At 30.4% G+C, this 19371-nt stretch overlaps 1 protein-coding gene across 1 annotated transcript; it reads right to left on the bottom strand.

The window, feature by feature from the left end:
- Positions 1-1962: 1962 nt before the first annotated feature.
- Positions 1963-10650, bottom strand: LOC136979541 (patched domain-containing protein 3-like). The gene is made up of 5 exons (XM_067275546.1): positions 10561-10650; positions 7579-8091; positions 6429-6910; positions 6034-6363; positions 1963-3294 (listed from the first exon to the last, which is right to left on the bottom strand). The coding sequence occupies exons 2-5, from the start codon at positions 8082-8084 to the stop codon at positions 2087-2089; spliced, it is 2526 nt and encodes an 841-aa protein (XP_067131647.1). The 5' UTR covers positions 8085-8091; positions 10561-10650; the 3' UTR covers positions 1963-2086.
- Positions 10651-19371: the final 8721 nt, after the last annotated feature.

The following is a 19371-nucleotide window of genomic DNA, read 5'->3' as shown; positions in this document are numbered from 1 at the left end:
CGTTGTCTCTGTGCTCTGTGAGTCTTATACTGTAGAGTGAAAACCAACAGCGCGTTAACCTATGGGAAAATTTTTCTCAAAAAATATTCAGTAGAAAAATATCTGAAGTCAACACCATACATTGGGCCTATTAATTAAAATTCGCTAAGGCCTCATAATTCTATAATGCACCACTAATGAAAACAATATACTATTGAGGTTACAAAAAAAATGATATAATTAAAATATTTCTTCTTTTATGTATAATTGTGTTTTAAAATTCGCGTTTTAGTATTTTAGTTTACAGTGAAACAAATTATTGAAAGTGAAACTCGGACCAATTTGCCCTGTAATTTTTTAATGAGATTCACAATAGTTTGTGTACACACTTACACGTTATATTACATGCACATGTTTGAATTTCGTCCAGATTTTAACAATTTCCATAAATTACCTTTAAAATTTTTACAATTGAAGATTAATTGTTCTATTTTCAAACTACAAGTAAGGTTATTTTGTATTTTTTTTACCTCAATTTTGACGTGGACGTTAACAAGCAAATTCCTTTTACTAACGTGATCATTAAATATTAATTTACGATATTGAAATTGCAATGTCTTAGTGCGTATTAATTTCTATTTTTTTTTTACTGCTAGATATTATCTAAATTAATTTATTTTGATAATGAGCCATATTTCAATTGATATTAAATATTATGGAAAAAACCAGAAAACGAAACTTCCCGAACAGTAAACCAGTTCCACCCTATCACTGGAAATTTTGACGTTCCCTTTTGTATTTATCGACGTTTGACTCTCCACGAGCCCAAAAATATAAAATTTCCTATATAAATACACATACAGTGTGTTCGTATATAGGATGTATGTGCTTGTATATATGGCAGCATATATATTTTGCATTGTATTTCAAGACTAGATGAGCCAAAAATTTTGAAACATTTCTTTATATGGAGAATCGATATTATAAAATTTTTGTATAGTACTTTAAAAATAAAGAGACTGAAAAGATAGAGGGATCATCTCACATCTCGGAATTGATTTAGCATTTTTGACATTTACTATTTTTTTAAGAAACTTGGTCTTACCACTTAAATAATGTTTTTACTTTTTAATAATAATAATAATTAAATAATAATAATATAAACAATTAATTTTTAATAACATCTGATAACAAATGGAGCCACATCTAACTTTTAAACAAATTTCTCTATATTTTTTATAAAAAAAATTTATATTGTAATTCAACTAAATTACAATATACAGTCAAACCTGTTTTTATGCGGTCTTTTTTGTGCGATTTTTTTATGCAATTTTTTATTTGTGCGGTATAGTTGACGACTAGTCTCATCGTTTTGTCATGTCTCACGTTGACTTCTTATAGCTAAATAAACTTATTATAGCATAAATGAACTTATTATACTAATATTATTGCACGAATATGCGAAAAATGAAATAATTTATTTTTTAAGTCAACAAAACACCACTTGAACAAAAATATGTAAAACAGACGATAGACAAGACGATGCAGTCAAGTGCTGACATCTGTTGTCAATAAATTTTACGTGTGTTTTAATTGCGTTAATTAAACCTTCAAAGTGCTTTCACATTTCTGGACCGTTAAGATAAGATTCAATTCAAAGCGTAAATTGAAGGTAAATGTACTGTATTATTTTTTCTATTTAGATATAAAATTTTGGGATTTTTATTTTATGTTTAGACATAATCCCTGAAAATGAATAAGGGCAAAAACAAAGCAAAGAGGAAGGTAATTTCCTTAGAAACTAAGACTACGATTTTAAAACGAGTTATTTTCTATGTGAGAGTTTTTTTATGCGGTCCATATTCACCGCATAAAAGCAGGCTTGACTGTACAATACTTACTGATTATTAAAATTTATTTACTAATAAGCGCTTCTCATTTATTAAAAAGTCCGTGACTGGCTGCATAAATTAATAAGGAAACTTGTGCAAAATAACAATATTTATTAATAATGTAACATTTTTACACTTGCATCAGTACTTAATACTTAGATGAAACGACATAAAGTGTTGTCGTGTCAAGTAATTTACATATATAAATATGTTAATTAATCTTTAAATGATAGTTTCTTCTTCCATGAAAATGTTTGTACAGATTCTCCAATAGTAAGGATGATAGGAGTTAACAATAAGCATTGAAAAAATGCAAATAGCATAAATAAAAATATAATTTTGGAAAACACTATAAATATATCAGAAGGACCGAAATAAAATATCAAAATTCCTATAAGCATAGTTACAAAACTTTGAAAAATTGCATATCCAGCATTATACAATATTACCTTAATTCTTTCATTGTGTTCTTTCTCTTCACAACTCTTACAGCAGTTCATCACATGCGCCAAAAAATCAATACAATATCCACTACTCATGGCTAAAATGATCGTAGTTATTGAATCTAATTCAACATTCCATAATGTCATAAATCCAGTTGTGGCCACTTGTGTGGTAATTACAGTTAATGCAGCAGAAAATGAATAGATAAAGTCGAATATAAATATAGAGAAAACAATTGTAATTATTAATGCTGTGATACCGATACTTTTAATCCACAGCAAGAGAATTCCGAAATATTCTTCGTATACTGGAAACCATCTGTTAAATGTGAAGATGGAATATTTTGAATTACGTGAGAGTTCTTGTAAATTTTGCAATAAGATCTTCTCGTCGCTTGAATCTTTAACATTCTGAGATAAAATATAGCATCTAGATGCAAGGATCTTATCCCTGTTATCATTAAATAAAATATCGTCAGTGAATGGCTGCGATAGTTTAAACTTCAAGAATACATTTTTTAAACCTCCTAAAAATTCTTCAGAATTCGAAATATTATATTCTTTTAGTATGTAATTAGAGTTTGGATCCTTATAAACTGCTGTATATTCCTTGAACCAGCATATGGAAACATTTGATACAAACGAAGAGGATTGAAATTCATAAAGAATTTCATCAAGATCACTCTGCACATTTGGATCAGAATAATCTAATGTCTCGTTAAAAATTAATTGTATGACATGAGGATATTCAGTGTAATATTTATAATGAGCTGATAAATACTTGAACATCATCGAATCTCGTGGATAAACGTTTAACCAATTTAAATTTTCCTTGACATTTATTAGAAAATATAAGGAGCATGGTATATAAAAAATAAATATCAACATTGAACTTGCTTTGACAATCTTGTTTCCAAGAAATGATATTATAACTTCGTCATTCATTTTGTCATTTTTCTTCTGTTGACAAGTTTCCTTTCCTATAAAAAAAAACAGTTATTTATTTATATTACTATATACAGTATACGATATACTTTTATATGGAAAATACACAAAAATATCCTTTATTTAACAGATAATAGCGAAAGGATTTTATGGAGTAGTTAACTGTAGCATCGTGAAGTGCCAGGTGTATTCAAAAAGTAATTCCTGTGCCTTTTGTCGAAATTTAAGTGATTAACAATTAAAAATAAATTTAAATTGAAATAATTTGTTTCAACAAGTTGGAAATTATATTACTTAATAGCTTCACTCTTGCCTTCCTCACTATTATCTCTACTTTTATTTACACATTAAAAAAGCCAGCAACGAGTTGCTTAACTTTCCCGGCAACATTTAAAATCTTGGTTTCGCCATCCGTTATCATAATTTAGTTCAAAAAGTTTTTTTATATTTTTAATTATTATAAAATAACAAACAGCTTAATTTTGAGGGTAGGGATAAGTGTAAACAAAATTGTAAATGCTAATGACGAGTAAAATCGACATTATCTACCCTACTTGAGATATGACACACGAACCCCCTTTATCTCCCCACTTTGTTGACCTGTAACTACTATAATTTAACAGCATTAATCCTCCTAATACACAAATCTCCATGAAAAATTTCACAAAATTTCGACAGAAAGCACACGAGTTATGAATCTTCAAAGAGGACACTCACAAATACACACATACATACCCTGTAACATCTATACACACAGAAACCCCCTAAATTTTTTTGCATAATTTAGATATATTTAATAAATGCAAAACTGGTTACACTTAAAGGAATAAGCAATAATACTAGTTTTTAAGCCATATTGTCTTTACACAGACAGCTCTTTGTGTGGAAAAATGAAAAGCCACTGTGATGAGACAAGTCTAACATAAGCTAATTTTGAAATCTATGAAAAAGTAACAGAAGCTTCAAGATATTCCTTGGATTTCGTGAATAACGTCTATTAATAATGTAATGAAATTTATGATAGCTTCCGTTTTTTAAAGAACAACACAATGTAGTGTCTTGATCACTCAACATCAGACCTGGCCAACCCGCGGCCTGTCACATTAAATTGTGTGGCCCGCTAAGCGATATTATATATCTATTTAAACTTTTGTTTCCCGTTATAAGTATACAAAAACAGTTAAATAAATGAAAATTTGCATGTGTCATTGTTATAATGCGCAAGTGCAAGTACGAACTCTTGGTATAACAATAAAATCTTATTCATTTTGTATTTGTTTTACTTTTTTAAAAGCATGTTTGCCTAAATTGTGGCCCACCGTAATGTTACGCGTGATAAAAGTGGCCCGCGAAACAATTTGGGTTGGTCAGGCCTGCTCAACATCCTTTATTTATTACGTGTAAAATTCAAGTGGATGGAAAATAACTAGGCATTTTAGTATTGAGATAGCTTTTGTAATGTTAATGTAAGCATAACAAAATTTATTTTTTTATGTTTATCGACGAATAACATTTATGACGCTTTAATTTTCTATTGGCAGTGATTGAGCGAGGCCGTACGAGCAGTGACAAAGTAAAGGACACTCGCTTGTATCGAGAGCGAGTGCAAATTGCTGCACTCTAAAAGATGCTGAAATGACTGATTGCTGTGCAGAGATGGTGATATACGTAACGGAGCGTCGTATCACAATCTCTTCGGTAACAATCGAAAACTGTCATTCCAAGCTAAAATGACCACAGGTTCGATTGTGAACACATAGAGTGGCCGATCACCCACGTCTGAGGTGATCGGCCACTGATGAAAACGTGTCATTGGTGAGTAGCACCGGTACTTACAATAAATTTTAAGGTGTGTATCTGTATTTCTGTTTAGTATCCTCATTATTGTGTACACGTCCATTAATTTTCATTATTTTTTTTCTTAGAAATGTAGAAATTATTTCGATATCTCAATGCCTAATTACTTTCCACCCAACGTGTGGATTAATAATACAATTTAAGATTGTGCTGTTATTTTATTCATGCGGTGTTTGTTTTCACAAAGATAAGCTTAATATGAATCGGAGATTTATTAATAATACGCTGACAGCTTTACGTTTGTCAAGCTGACAGTTGACTATTCAGATATGGTTGACCTTTACATTTGTCAAGGTTAACCTTATCTAAATGACAACTGTCCTTTTCAGTCTTCTCGAAGGCAGTTTTTCTTCTACTATGATTAACTTTATTTATGAAATGTGAACTCGGAGAAAAATACATTGTTTATTTGCATTTACAATTTACTTATCGATAAATGGAACGCTAATTTAATTGTTTTGTTATTTGCAATTTATATTGTACATAATCATACGAATTGTGCTATATTATCTCCAGAAGTGACAGGAATAGCGATTAAATTGTAGCATGACAATGAAGTAACACTATTTGCTACCGTGGGTGGCTGTTTAGTTTTGAAAATTATGCATTATAACTTAAAAACTATTCACGTTAGAGTAAATTTAATTACATTTTCTATAAGCTCATGTCTTAAAACCCAGTGTCGAGATCTTGCTCTTTCGATTTGGAAGAGGCGAGCCACTTTATAATTATGTTTTTAAACTGTCTGTATATTAATTAACTAAGGAATATTGTACATAGTCTCAATTTTAGTATGCAAGGCTATAAATTATAAGGCAATATCCGTATTAATCAATTAACAAACGTAATCTGCAGGTGTTTAATAGGATGACTGATTATTCTTACTATTTAATGAAAAAATAATAATATTTACCTACCTGATATTTCTGTATTAACAGAAGTCAATAATAAACAATGTAGATTATGTTTTTCTCTATATCCATCAACAGCCATAAATCCTCCAAAGAGAAAAATCTGATAAACATAATTTAATAATATCGCAAATAAGCTGTATAAGCTGAAAATATGAACGATTTTGTGAGGGGCAATCGCACCAATAGAAAATACTAAAAAGTTTGTTAAAAAAGCAAGAGTGATGGCTGGTCCAGTTGACGAATATGTCTCAGCCATTCTTTTCTGTACCGAGTTTTCTCTTTTTGTTCTTCTCCAAGATGCGAGCAGGGCAAATGCATCATTAATTCCGATACCTTTATAAATATTTTAACGTTAATAAAATTATTTAATATAATAATAAAATATACAAAATTATTACCTAAAATCAAGAAGTTAATGCATAAATTGATGTCGACGTATTCCACATTGCACCACGACAACAATCCGGAAGCTGATACGCATCCGCATATTGGACTAATGCACGTTGCTATGCCTATTAATGGCTTGCTAGTGATAACATCAGAGGAAACACAAGACACTACTGCAAATAGTAGTGTTAATGGCATAAATATAAATGATAAAGGTATGCTCAGTAACGTGTTTAAATTCGCTTCGTCTTCATACGTCTGTGAAGTCATCAAGTAAAAATCAATGCTGTTAAATTGCAACTTCGTTAAAATTTGTACAAAATTCTCTTCCCATTTTATACCGAAGCTGTTCGCCTCTTCGTTATCATTTCTCATCATGTAAATCAGTCGAAATGATCTAAATTTTCTCACAAAACCCGTTTCTGTTGTGTTAACACCTCCAAGATTTAGAGCGTAGGCATTCAGCCTAAAGTTCTTGATTTCGATTGGAAATCTAAAAAAAAAAAATTATAAATTAATTTTTAAGTATATCAAGTAACATAATTTATAAATAACGTTGTTTATTAACAGAAAAAGAGTTTGCCAGAGTATTTTATGCAGAAAACTACTGATACACATAACGTCTGAAGTACCTTATTCGAGAACTTCAGCTCTTTTACGCGTTATGTGCGCTCAATGAATTAAATATCAAAGAAAATGCGAGATTAATACTTCTAGAATATGTAGAGATAAATCAATTTTTTATGAATATAAAAATAAAAAACATTAATCTTAAAATAAAATGAATAAAAGTTTACTATATCTATTTAGTTTCGAGTTAATATAAAACAGTAATTTAAATAAATTAAATTAATTCAAATTATTCTAATAGTGGTGTTTTCAGTAAGCGTAAAGATACTCAGGATGCTGTGGAATCTGGGTGCAGCCTTCTAAACTCTTCAGCAACTTCTCAATAATTTGTAAATAAGTTTAAAAAGTAGAAACAAATATGAAAATAACTCCCATTGTTTCAGACTTATGATACATTCCAAAATATATTAATAAAATTCATTAATAAAACTGATTTTTTAAAAGTTTAGTGACTTTTCTTTACTACTTTATAACTCGAAACTTTAAAAAAGGATTTATATAGAAGAATAATGAATTTAACTTATATCTTACTTAATAGAAACTCTTCCTTCTTCAATTTTTTTAATATTTTTTCTAAAAAATAAAAGCATATCACGAGTGTACTTATCGACCGATTTATGAAAGAGGTCGCGAAATCCAACGAAACGATCTTTCCAATAAAAACTGATATTCCTCACGACTTTATCCAGTTTTATAATGTCGTCTATAGCATATCTGTCTACGTAAGATTTATTTTTAGGTAAGATAATAATAGAGCCGAATTTCTCATATCTTGTCACTCTGAAGATATCTTCACCAGTTGGTATGTCAATTGAGAACTTGCTCTCTATATACTGACGCTCCATCTTAACTCTTGATTCATTGCGGGTGAAAAGATATTCGTAATTCTTCTTTATTGCTATTTTATGAAATCCCGAACCAAGAACAATTGTCGTCAGTATTGTTAACGTTATATAAACCTGTGGATAACGGCCAATGTTGTATCCAATTTTATGGAAGGCCAGTGATAACAACGTGTTAACGTAATTGCGCCTCATGATAATGCTGAAAAAATAAAGATTTTTAATTTAAAAATTAATTCTTATATCATAAAATATAAAATAATATGCTAAATTATCGTATCTGATTTAAATTTTATTTATAGATTTAATATTTATTTTAAAAAATCAGGAATTTTCACAAGTGAAAGCTCAAGGTTATATTATAAATTTACATATACGATTGCTAGATTTTTTTTTAATTCAAACAATCAATGATAAAACTGGACGTTTATATTCTCCAACTCGACTCGGCTCACCTTTAAGAGGAAAGGTTGACAGGTAAAGCACACTTTAATTTAAAAAACTTAAATTTTTAAATTTAAATTCCTGTTTGGAAACCCCGTATAACCAATCAGAAAAATAGGAAATATAATTTATGTTGTTAAATCACGTTATAATAAAGAATTCTATCACAATTACTGATTAAGATATAAAGTATGAAACAATATCACACTTTTGATTCGATTACTATGAAAGATTGAACGTCATTAATATATAAAACTGGTTTGTCTTCCCTCGAAGCAAGTTGTAGCATTAACATTCCTTTTTCGTATTACAAAACAATCAGAGAAATGATATAAGGAAAGTCAGAGTTAAATTTCTTTCCTTGAACGTTAAATCATTGTAAGAAAACCACGCGAAAGTATAGAAACGCGGCTAATTATAATTTCTAACAGGTATTACTACGTTATTCTTATATAAAAATATTCTATAAGGATAGCTGTTATCCTTCGGAAGTTTTCAATTAAAATACTAGTAAATGTTTTCGGGGACAGGATATATTTTATCTTAAATATGTTCCTATTAGTTACACATTAAATATTACTTCTAATATCAATCATAATCGTAATCGTTGACAAAATAATGCTTAACCTCCGTACGACGTCCACCTTTAATCGAAATAACCTCCAAATAGATCAAATTTTCAATTTTTTAATCACTAGCCTTTGTTCAGAGGTTAGTTTGTACGCATTTTATAAAGTTACAGGTTCGCTGAAAATTATAAGTAGTTGTATATAATTATGAAACACATAACTATTGTTTAATAGCATGTGCCAAGTAATTACCGCATTTACAAGGAAAATCAATTGTTTATAAAATATAGGTTTATGTCAATCGATTGACATTTTTCTACGAGGTAAAAATAACATTTCCTTTTTTAAATCTTAGACAAATTTATCTTTCAATTTTATACTTTATAAAGTGATAACGTTAATTTTTTTTCTCTATAAAAATATAAAATAATAACTTAAATTGTTTTCAGACAATATGCAGCAAAAATCCGAAAAAAACTCGAGTATAAGGCTTCAGTCGAGTTTTTTCGGATTTTTAACAATACCTTTCAAAGTAAAAATATATTCTACATCTTTTGTGTAAAAATGTAATTTATAAAAGTTTATTTTTTTTCCTCATCGATTTTTTTTCATTTTAATATTAACCTATCATATAATTACATTAAAACACACTTAAAATTTACATTATCATAATTATTATTATTTTAAATATAACAATATTCTCACCTATATTAAAGCAAATTACGGGCTATTTTCTCAATTTTTAAGCGAATATACAATATAATAAAATAGATATACTTTTTTTAAATTAAAATTAATTTCAATGTCACAATGCATTTGTTTTTTATAATTTAAAAATAACACATGTACTTGGCCTCTTTGATTATTCTTTAAGATAAGATCAAACACCAGTGTATAACATAGAAATATATTATTTTTATATGATAAAATGTAATTGATTATGCTGTTTACCTTAATAAAGACACTCGATTAAATATTTTGTATTCCTTTATCGATAACCATCGATTTATACCTTTAAAAAGTTAAAATTAAATAAATACTTATGCAAAAATAATTATTTTAACTCAAAATTTTGTTAGCTTGATTGCGTTTTCAATGAAATTGCATAAAAGGTAATTGCAATTTTATGTTTATTTTAGCAATCGGATCAGAGTTTATGTGGCGAACTTTGACCTCGAATATCTCGCCCAATAGATCGAGTCTTGAAATTCTGGTTTTTTCTTCAGACAGGACTTACCGAATTGTAGATATTTGCAAAAAATCATGCTCATTGATCGTGCGGTTGCTTTAAACTTCTATTACAGACAAAACGCTTTCTGTAGTTAGATCCAGATAATCCAGACTAATCCAGCGCAGCGTTCAATAGTTGATTAAATTATAATAAGTTATTATTTAAAAAATTTAAATATAAATTACTATTAAAGTTTCTAAAGATCTCTTCCTTTCCTCAACTCATAAATAGGTGGGCAGCGTATTAATTTCCTGACATGCTCTTCACCAATTTATATAATGAATATCGAAGATAAATTAAAAATGATTGCTTCTATATTTAGACGAATTGAACAAAATTAAATTAATTTAATTTTTTTCCTTGTTTTTTTTTTAAATATAAGGAAAAGTACTGATTGATATACAGTTACTTAAGACGGAGGACTTACCGATTTCTTATTTTCTTGAATAACTTCGCATGCTACCATTAAGAGAATTTCTTTCTAGTGTAAGTAACTTCGGTTTTATAACGTAAATTAGTAATAAATTATGACATTTACATATTTTTCATCCAATCCTGTAATAATATACATTACTATATCACTTCAGAGTTGATAGCCTTAACGTACAGCGAAGGACAGCATGTCTACAAAAAATATTCAATCCTTTTTCCTGGTTGCTACGTATATTTTATATTGTTAAACGTACAACGATTTTAAAAGTATATTTTTCAATTTAATAATAAATTAATATGTTAATAATATTAAATGCATAAATTATGTCCACTCTCCAACTGAAGTTATTAGGTAATGTTTTTTCTTCACTATTAAAAAATATATAGGAAATAACGTTTATAATTAATATTTTGCAGGTTTTAGTATATGTTACAAGGAAAAACAATTGTTTTATATTATAATAAATAAGTCAACTTTACTCAATAACATGGGCAAGACACAATCACGCAAGTAAATTTTTCTTCGAATCGTTTACTAGAAAATGTCTAAATGATTTTAATTATAAAAAGAGGAATTTATCTTTTGTATCATTGATATTTAATAATTTATTCATAAACCAAACACTATATATTGTAGAGTGTTTTTATAATGCCCTAAAAAGAAGTTTTAACACACATATTTAGGTATTACAACACGTAAATCCTTTGCTGATAGGTCTCGAAATGTGAAGAAAACTGCAAAAAAATTGTATATTATATATATATACAATTTATATATATAATATAAATATATATATTATATATATATATTATATATATATTATATATATATATATATATATATATATATATACAATTAAATTTAATTCTTTATTAGTACTACTAATAAAGAATTATTAGTTAGAAAATTAGTTGCACTAATTAGTACCGCTTAGCATAACTGGGCATAACTGGAATTAATGATAATTTTAATTTGATGCCTCTCTGCTTCAAGCATGGGGCTGTCGAAAATGTAAGGAAGAGCCTCATCACGAGTGCCACAGAGAAGGCATGCGTCAGTAGGGTTTAAGTAGCTGAAGAAACAATTATGGCCAGTGAAGAACTAGGTGGTAAGATGATTGTTGTGGATCCAATTGTAATGGTATGTATCAGCGATGAGTAAAAAAAAATTTCCTGATAACAGAGTGTTGTTTACTGTCCCAGTCCCTTTGCCAATCCTCTAGTAGATTATTGCAGAGGAGGTTTTTAATTCTGGTTTTGCTGATTTTGTTGTAGGTGGTGGGGAGAGATGGATCGTTAGCTGCAGTATATATAGTCAAATCTATAAACAAAGGTCACTGACAGGAATATAAAAAATCCAGCAACGAGTTGCTTAACTTTCCCGGCATAAATTGCTGGCGCCATCTGTTACCATATTTTATTTTTAAAATTTTTTATATTTTTAATTATTATAAAATGGTAAAAAGCTTAATTTTCAGGGTAGGGGCAGGTTTTATATAGAATTGTATATGGCTAATAACTAAGAAAATAGTTATTATGTCTGACCCTACTGAAGATACACACGAACCTCATTATTTCTCCACCCCTAGATGTTTAGTATATATAACAGACGGGAAAGTAAAAAATGGCCTTTGTTCAGAAATGGTCGTTATTGGAGATTCGGTTGTATATCTTATAAAAACAATACGTTTCAAGCTTTATTTACATCTTCATGGAGGGCCATCGACAGAGATAGCTAGGGGTTCAACCTCTGGAACTGAACAAAAGTGAAGAAATTTGACTAATTATTACCTCTACAGTTATTTTTACTAACAAGAAATAAAATATTTACAACTGCTTGTTATTAATATGCGAACGTCCTAAGTACTTCCTTTGTTCAAAAAACAAAAGGCAAAAGGGATACTCCAAGAGGAAAGCCGAGGCAAGAGGAATAGACTGGACTTTTTCTGCTCGACTCTATGAATTCAGTATATATATTTAAACTCTAAAGGTCTGTATATAATAGGAATGGTGACGTCAAAGTTCGACTTTCGACATCATTATGCCATTATTGAAATTTCAAATTTTTCTGGTCATCGTTATTTTACTTTCCAAGCTGTTATATAACAGAGGGAAAGTACGACGATAGTCAACGATTGTCCTAATTCTCAAGACTTTTACATTTTTAGACTCAGAGGACATTGAAACGTCGAAGAATACAAAAAACAAGAAATGCTCAAGAGTTTTTTGTATGTATAGGTGTTTTGTTCATCCTATTTGAAGCTTTATAATTCCTGTGCTTTTGTCGAAAAATTTCTGAAATTGTGCAGGGAGGTTTGTTTATTAGGGAGATTGATGCTGTTAAATTTTAATAATTAAAGGTCGAAGGAGTGGAGAGATAAAGGGAATAGTGTGTATAGATACACGTGTACAATAGAAAATATAAATCACATTAAACTTTTAGCATTCTAAAGAATATACTTGACATGGATTTTACATGGAAGAGTTTCCAGTAATTAATTACCTTATATAATTTCAGATAAAAATTTACGATAATTATTATTAAACGCTTTAATTGAACTGCGACATTAAAATTTCATAAAACAGTTTACTTTCTTGAACCGAACGTAAAGTAAATTTACTATTCGTTTTAAATGCTTTTATCATAAACTTAAGCTGAAGTAATAGTCACATTGAAAAAAAGAATTTTGAACAGGAATGTCAATTATTCTACAGATTTAATAGCTACTTCGCATGTAGGACATGAACATAAATATTACTTAATTTCTGAGCTTCAAATTGAGGTGGTTTTATCAAGGAGTATGAGATAAATTATTGATATTGTAAACATAGCTCGGATGCTTTCGCTAAGTAGCACGTGTGTATTATAAATTATATTGATTATCCATTATCTTTATATATGCACTTACACATTTTCACTTGAAACTTGTAAAAGAGGTGACGTTCTCTAATTGCCCATTTGCCAAATTACAAAATTCGTGAAGAACTTTACAGATTTGAAACTTATCTTCGACAGATTCATTACTTACAATTAAAAAATGAATGTGCACGGCTATAACGGATGCCCCGTTTGCTTGCTCTATCCAAGTTTACAAGCTTGCAAAGTTTTCGGTTTTACAATAATTGCAAATTGCAACTGTGTAGAAAGTTTCCGCTCGGAACGACACGGAAGAATTCCCAGAACTTTGTATCAACTATACGTAAATATTCTGGAAGTATGGTGGTGGATGTTAATCATTAGAGCCCCTATAGAAATGCTTGATACTAGCATTGTGTGCGGTGATTGGGCACTGGCTCTTGGAAAGAATTTAAAAACTGTAGAACTGAACATGCTCAAAACAATATTCCTCTTGTTCTTTGCTCATTGCGCTATTCAATTCAGCATTTTTAAAAGAAAGAAACTTTATTTCTGCTACAAGAAAAGTAGTTACAGAGAGGAAATTAATTTGTTGATGTATTTTGAAACACTATCGACAGTTATATTTTTAGGAATATACAGTCAAACCTGTTTTTATGCGCTCTTTTTATGTGCGATTTTTATTTGTGCGATTTTTTTAATGCGAATTTTTAATTTGTGCGGTATAGTTGGCGACTAGTCTCGTGCGATTCGTCATGTCTCACGTTGACTTATTATAGCTAAATAAACTTATTGTAGCATAAATGCACTTATTATAGTAATATTATTGCATGAATATGCGAAAAATGAAATAATTTACTTTTTAAGTCAACAAAACACCACCTGGACAAAAATATGTAAAACAGACGATAGACCAGACGATGCATTCAAGTGCTGACATCTGTTGTCAATAAATTTTATTTCGTACGGTTTTGAGTTATTTTCTACGTGAGACTTCTTTTATGCGGTCCCTATTGACCGCATAAAAAAATTATTTTTTTAATTGTGTTGCGAAAACTATTATTTACAGCCATTCGTGAAGTTTCGTGAGATTTTTTTTAATGCGTTTTTTTTAATGCGGTCCCTATCCCCCGCATAAAAACAGGTTTGACTGTACTTGATTTGTCTGGTTATAATTATTCCTTCGGATATTTCTCTATTTCGTGCGCAAAGAGCAAATAGGTCTGACTTTGAAGCATTAATTTGCACCATTGGTGCCTCGTGGGAAGCAATTCATGGACTTATAATCGTTGTATTTATCCTGGCTCAAATATTTTCAGTCGGTTTAGTTCTTTATTGTAGATTGAGCGCCATGGAGAAAGATTTACGAGATATCCTCAAGTGTCCCAATCAAAATACGTTGTTATTAGATGAAATAATCGTGAAACATATGGAGATTTTAGATTGTTTCGTACAGATGAATGAAGTTTGGGAATATTCTTTGCCATTACTTTATGCAATGTTTGTTTATATCATATCATTCTTCACTTATACTGTCTTATTTACAACAATGAGAGGAAAAAGACTTCTTGGAATAACATGCTACGTATTTTTTCTCGTTTTTGTCATTTTCGCTTACTTCGCTTCACGTCTGATAGAGAAAGTTAGTGTATACAATTGTCCATATTTATTTTAAATAATAAATGCTAAGTAATGCTAAGTTTATGTATATTGCTAATTATTCCTCTTATGTTTACAGCTTTATGGAGATTTTGTAAATGTCAGCATTTTCTCTACTGTCCGTGCTTCCCTAATTCAAAAATTGAGAGTATGTAGGAAAAGAATGCTGCTTACATATCTTCAATTGAAACACTTGAATTAAATTGTGATGTTGTTGTTATAAATATTTTCAGATCTTGAACTTTATGAAGAGATTTGGAAGACGTCCAATTGGCATATCTGTTGGGGGATGCTTTTACGTTAAGAAACATTTTGTTATGAGAGTAAGAATATTTATATATTTTTAATATATTTTCAAAAGTTTTAGAAAAATAATGATTTAAGATTTTTCTGTAAATATTTAATTCGGTAAAATTAAATCTTTTATTTAATCTATATTCAACAGTAATCGCATTAGTAATAACATTATTAACATTTTTAAATCACCCATCAGTCGGCAATCAGTCGGCATTTTTAAATCACCCATCAGTCGGCAATTTTTGCCGACTGATGGGTGATTTAAGTAAGTCTCTAAGTTCAAGTAAGTCTCTAAGTCACCATAATAAATATATTAAACAATACTTTATTTATATTTTCAGGTAATAAGTGCATTTTACTCAATTTTATCAGGAATTTTGCAGATAGGAAGTAAGTCGACCGGAAGTAGATGCAACATAAATGCCACATCTAGTACCACAATTAATAATGAATAAATTAGAAAGTATTAATGCACTGTCATACATATATAATACTATTATTAGAATTCTACACTAAGTATATATGTTAATATTTTAGTTTCCACTTAATGGTTAGGCCATTAAAATAATTTAATCTTTCCTGTAAATATATTAATATATATCATAGTATTATCATACTGTTGAGTTTAACTTGTGCTGGAATGGAATAGAAAATAATAAATATATTATAAAAATAACATTGTAATTATTAATAAGAAAATAAAAGTGAATATCTGTTCAATTGAGCTTAATAATTGTTTACATTATGAATAATTCATGAACTTATTATACTTTTATAACTACTGTATTTAGTTTATTATAAAACAAAAAATTAATATAACATAATATTATCATATTGTCATTACTGAAAATATCATAACATAGATACCGCGTGGTGGCGCATCACTCTCTAAGTCACCAATAGGCAACTTAGAGAGTGATGCGCCACCACGCAGATTTGTACAGAACACTCCAGTACACAATAGACCTTGTGAGTGTTCTTTGACGTGTTATTTGCATCGATGTATTGAAAGAGTATTATTTTGTGTTGTTAATGCATATATTCACTTTTATTAATGAATTTTAAGTAAATTAAAAGCGTTTAAAATTTTCTTATGAACGAAAGCCATGGAAAGGAAAAGCCATTGTTGTGTGCCACAATGCAATAGTTTCCATGATAGAGCAGCGAGGATTCAACCAGCCATAAGAAGCTGCTGAGGTATTATTTGTTTAGATATATGTGAACTCTCTCTCTCCGCGCAATACTTTAGATATAGCGTGAAATAGCTTAATTTTTGATGGATATTATTAGTTTATTCCCATACGATTAATTATCACGTTTATTGGAATTCAGTTGTTTAATATTACTATGTATATTTTGTAATTATCTTAGTTTTAGTTTAAATAAATATAATCTTTGTTTAATTAAATATTGGACGTAAATTTATTCGATATCGCTCACGCGGGTCGTTTGCAACGCGTGGTTATCCGCGTTTAATAAAACTGATAACCTGATGACGGGAGACCTGACAAAAGGAGACAAAAGGAGAGAGTCAATTTTGCGATCCACAATCTTCGATCTTTTAAATATAGCGCCCTCCAACTACTCGGAGCCGAAAGGTACCATCATAGAGATTTATGACAAACGGGGTCCAGTAAGTGGTATAGAGAATAAATTCGTATTTCTATATCTCGGCGGTTCTCACAGTAGCGAATCGCAATATTTATATTCGTGTTCGGATTATGTTGACAAGTAACTCTTAGACATAAAACATATTATAATTAATGTCGATTTCGAACAAAGACGTACTAAAAGAATTATATGATTTAATATCATTAATTTTTACGGTACCATCTACCAGTGGGTCTGTTGAGCGCAGTTTATCGACCACGAAACAAATTCATACATTGGCTAGGAACACTCACTCAGTCAGAGGAAAAATTGTGGTCGCTAGCTTTCGATATAAAAAGAGCTTTCAAATACGTTGATGGAGTCGACGACCAGCGACTTTTATGATAAAGTAATTAACGACTTTGCGGAAAAAACCGCCGAATAGAGTTAGTTTATAAAAAAATTTTTAAAAAACCAAGTTTTTCTATTATTGTTTGTATCGTATCAATTTGTATTATGTATGTATTATTTGTTTTTTAGTACTAAAATACATAAATTGTTTATTTTTGTCATTTCCAGTATTTCTTTAAAACTTTTATGGAAATGTGAGGTTCCGGACAGGTCCAAACCGTCACGAAAGACGCGAAAAAACGGTTAATTTAGAGAAAAATTTATTAGTTTAAAAAATTCTCGCGCTTCAGGTAAGAGTCTCGTTACGCTTAGTAACGAGGGACCAACCACTCGGGAAGCGTGATTGAGAGAGAACGACCAATCAAAATGGACGAAAGAAAGAACGGAGATTGATATAATCCCCGACAACCGAGGACACCTGGCACTCGGTTAACGTTCCGAATAACCAAAACGCCGTGTCAACGCGCAAAAAAAAAAAAAAAAAAAAAAAAAAAAAAAAAAAAAAAAAAAAGTTTCTCGTCTATTGTGCCAACCCGTAACCATTGCCACTTCGGACTTAGACCGTGTCCCCGATGTCAACGGACGAAGTCTTCCTGTGCCTTACAGAAATGTCAACGCCGCTGTCCCGGGGCCACCTTCGATCGACCATCAAAGAACCACATCGACGCCCAGGACGTCCGAACGGCTGACTGTCCTAAAGCAAACTATTTTGTACATAGTGTATGTTTATTTTATGTTAAAATAAACGGTTTTTGTCAGATACTTGTCGTCTTTGTTCCTTCCGCCACCATGCACATACGAATGGACCCTAGACCGTCACTGACGCGCAATTAACTGATTGCCCATGGAAGTCGGCTTCTTACAGAAACACAGCTTCCCTATCATCAAATGTCACGGCACGCCACTGATAAAAATGTAACCACATGTCTTTTAAAAAAATCCAGCAATGAGTTTCTTAATTTTCCTGGCAACATTTGGTGGCGCCATCTGTTATCATATTTTATATTTTTCTTTATTATAAAATGACAAAAAGCTTATTTAAAAAACAATAATCTTTAATTAATCTTTAATTAATCTTTTTTGTTTAACAAAAAGCTTACTTTCGTCGGTAAGGATGTGACTTTATTTCAATGCGTTTGCTTGTTATTCTACCTGGAATAGCTGCTAGCATGGCACATTTGAATTAATGGTTAACCAACCTTTAATCACTATTTTTCCTTAAAAAAAAAATTATACTCCTATAGAACTTGTGATCCATATGGATTATTGTGACAAGTAGGCCTACTCACATTTTTAGTAAACAGCATCCTAGATAAGTGATAGTCCTCCGTTGTTTATTGTTATCCCTAAAAGGATTTGGAGACTAATTGCCATTTTTTGAGCAATGCTCTTTAAATGTTTTATGCCCCACAGATAAGCTGTATTGCTATTTTACGCTAAACTATGCCATTTTCAACAATCATTCTCCATTTTTACATCACTTGGTCGAACTTAGTGGTTTTGCAAAGTAAAATATTGAAACAATTAACGCTTAAATAGTTGGTCTTAGTGAAGTTTTAAAACATAGAATGTGTGCACGATTGGCGACCGACTTGGTGCCCCAATAACATTAGATAAAGTTCCGAAAGTTCAGTTAGAAGTAACCGCTGATCAGGTTCGTCGGGAAAGACACCTTGCGACGATTTAGATGGTTGATAGCTGGTAGCTATCTTCCGATGCCGAACAAACAGAGCCCTGGATCACGTCTCGATTCGAGCTTTGATGCGTTGACTGATGTCCAAGCCGAATTTGATGTACATTGGTGCCTCGTATAACGTACGTTTCGAATAACGGTCGCTGCGAACAATGGACTTTCTGTTTAGCCGTTAAGTGACTCGAGCAACGGACTTGCTGCGAACAACGGACTTTCCGGCATAATTGGTGACTGCTCCATGGATGCATTCTTTAATAGCGGTTGCTCTGCGTCTCCGCTACTACGGGAGTGCGCTGCTG

The sequence above is a fragment of the Centruroides vittatus genome, unplaced genomic scaffold (genome assembly GCF_030686945.1).
Source record: "Centruroides vittatus isolate TY-2023 unplaced genomic scaffold, ASM3068694v2 contig_628, whole genome shotgun sequence".
In the NCBI taxonomy this organism is placed as follows: Eukaryota; Metazoa; Arthropoda; class Arachnida; order Scorpiones; family Buthidae; genus Centruroides; species Centruroides vittatus.
The sequence above is the reverse complement of the archived record's forward strand: the minus strand, read 5'-3'. Positions and strand labels throughout refer to the sequence as shown.

Coding starts and splice junctions, on each gene's coding strand:
- LOC136979541 (XM_067275546.1), bottom strand. CDS start 8,084: ATGAGGCGCAATTACGTTAACACGTTGTTATCACTGGCCTTCCATAAA. Junction 6,911..7,578: donor GAAGGAAGAGTTTCTATTAA/GTAAGATATAAG, acceptor TTTTTTTTTTAG/ATTTCCAATCGAAATCAAGA. Junction 3,295..6,033: donor TGTTAATACAGAAATATCAG/GTAGGTAAATAT, acceptor TTTTTTTTATAG/GAAAGGAAACTTGTCAACAG.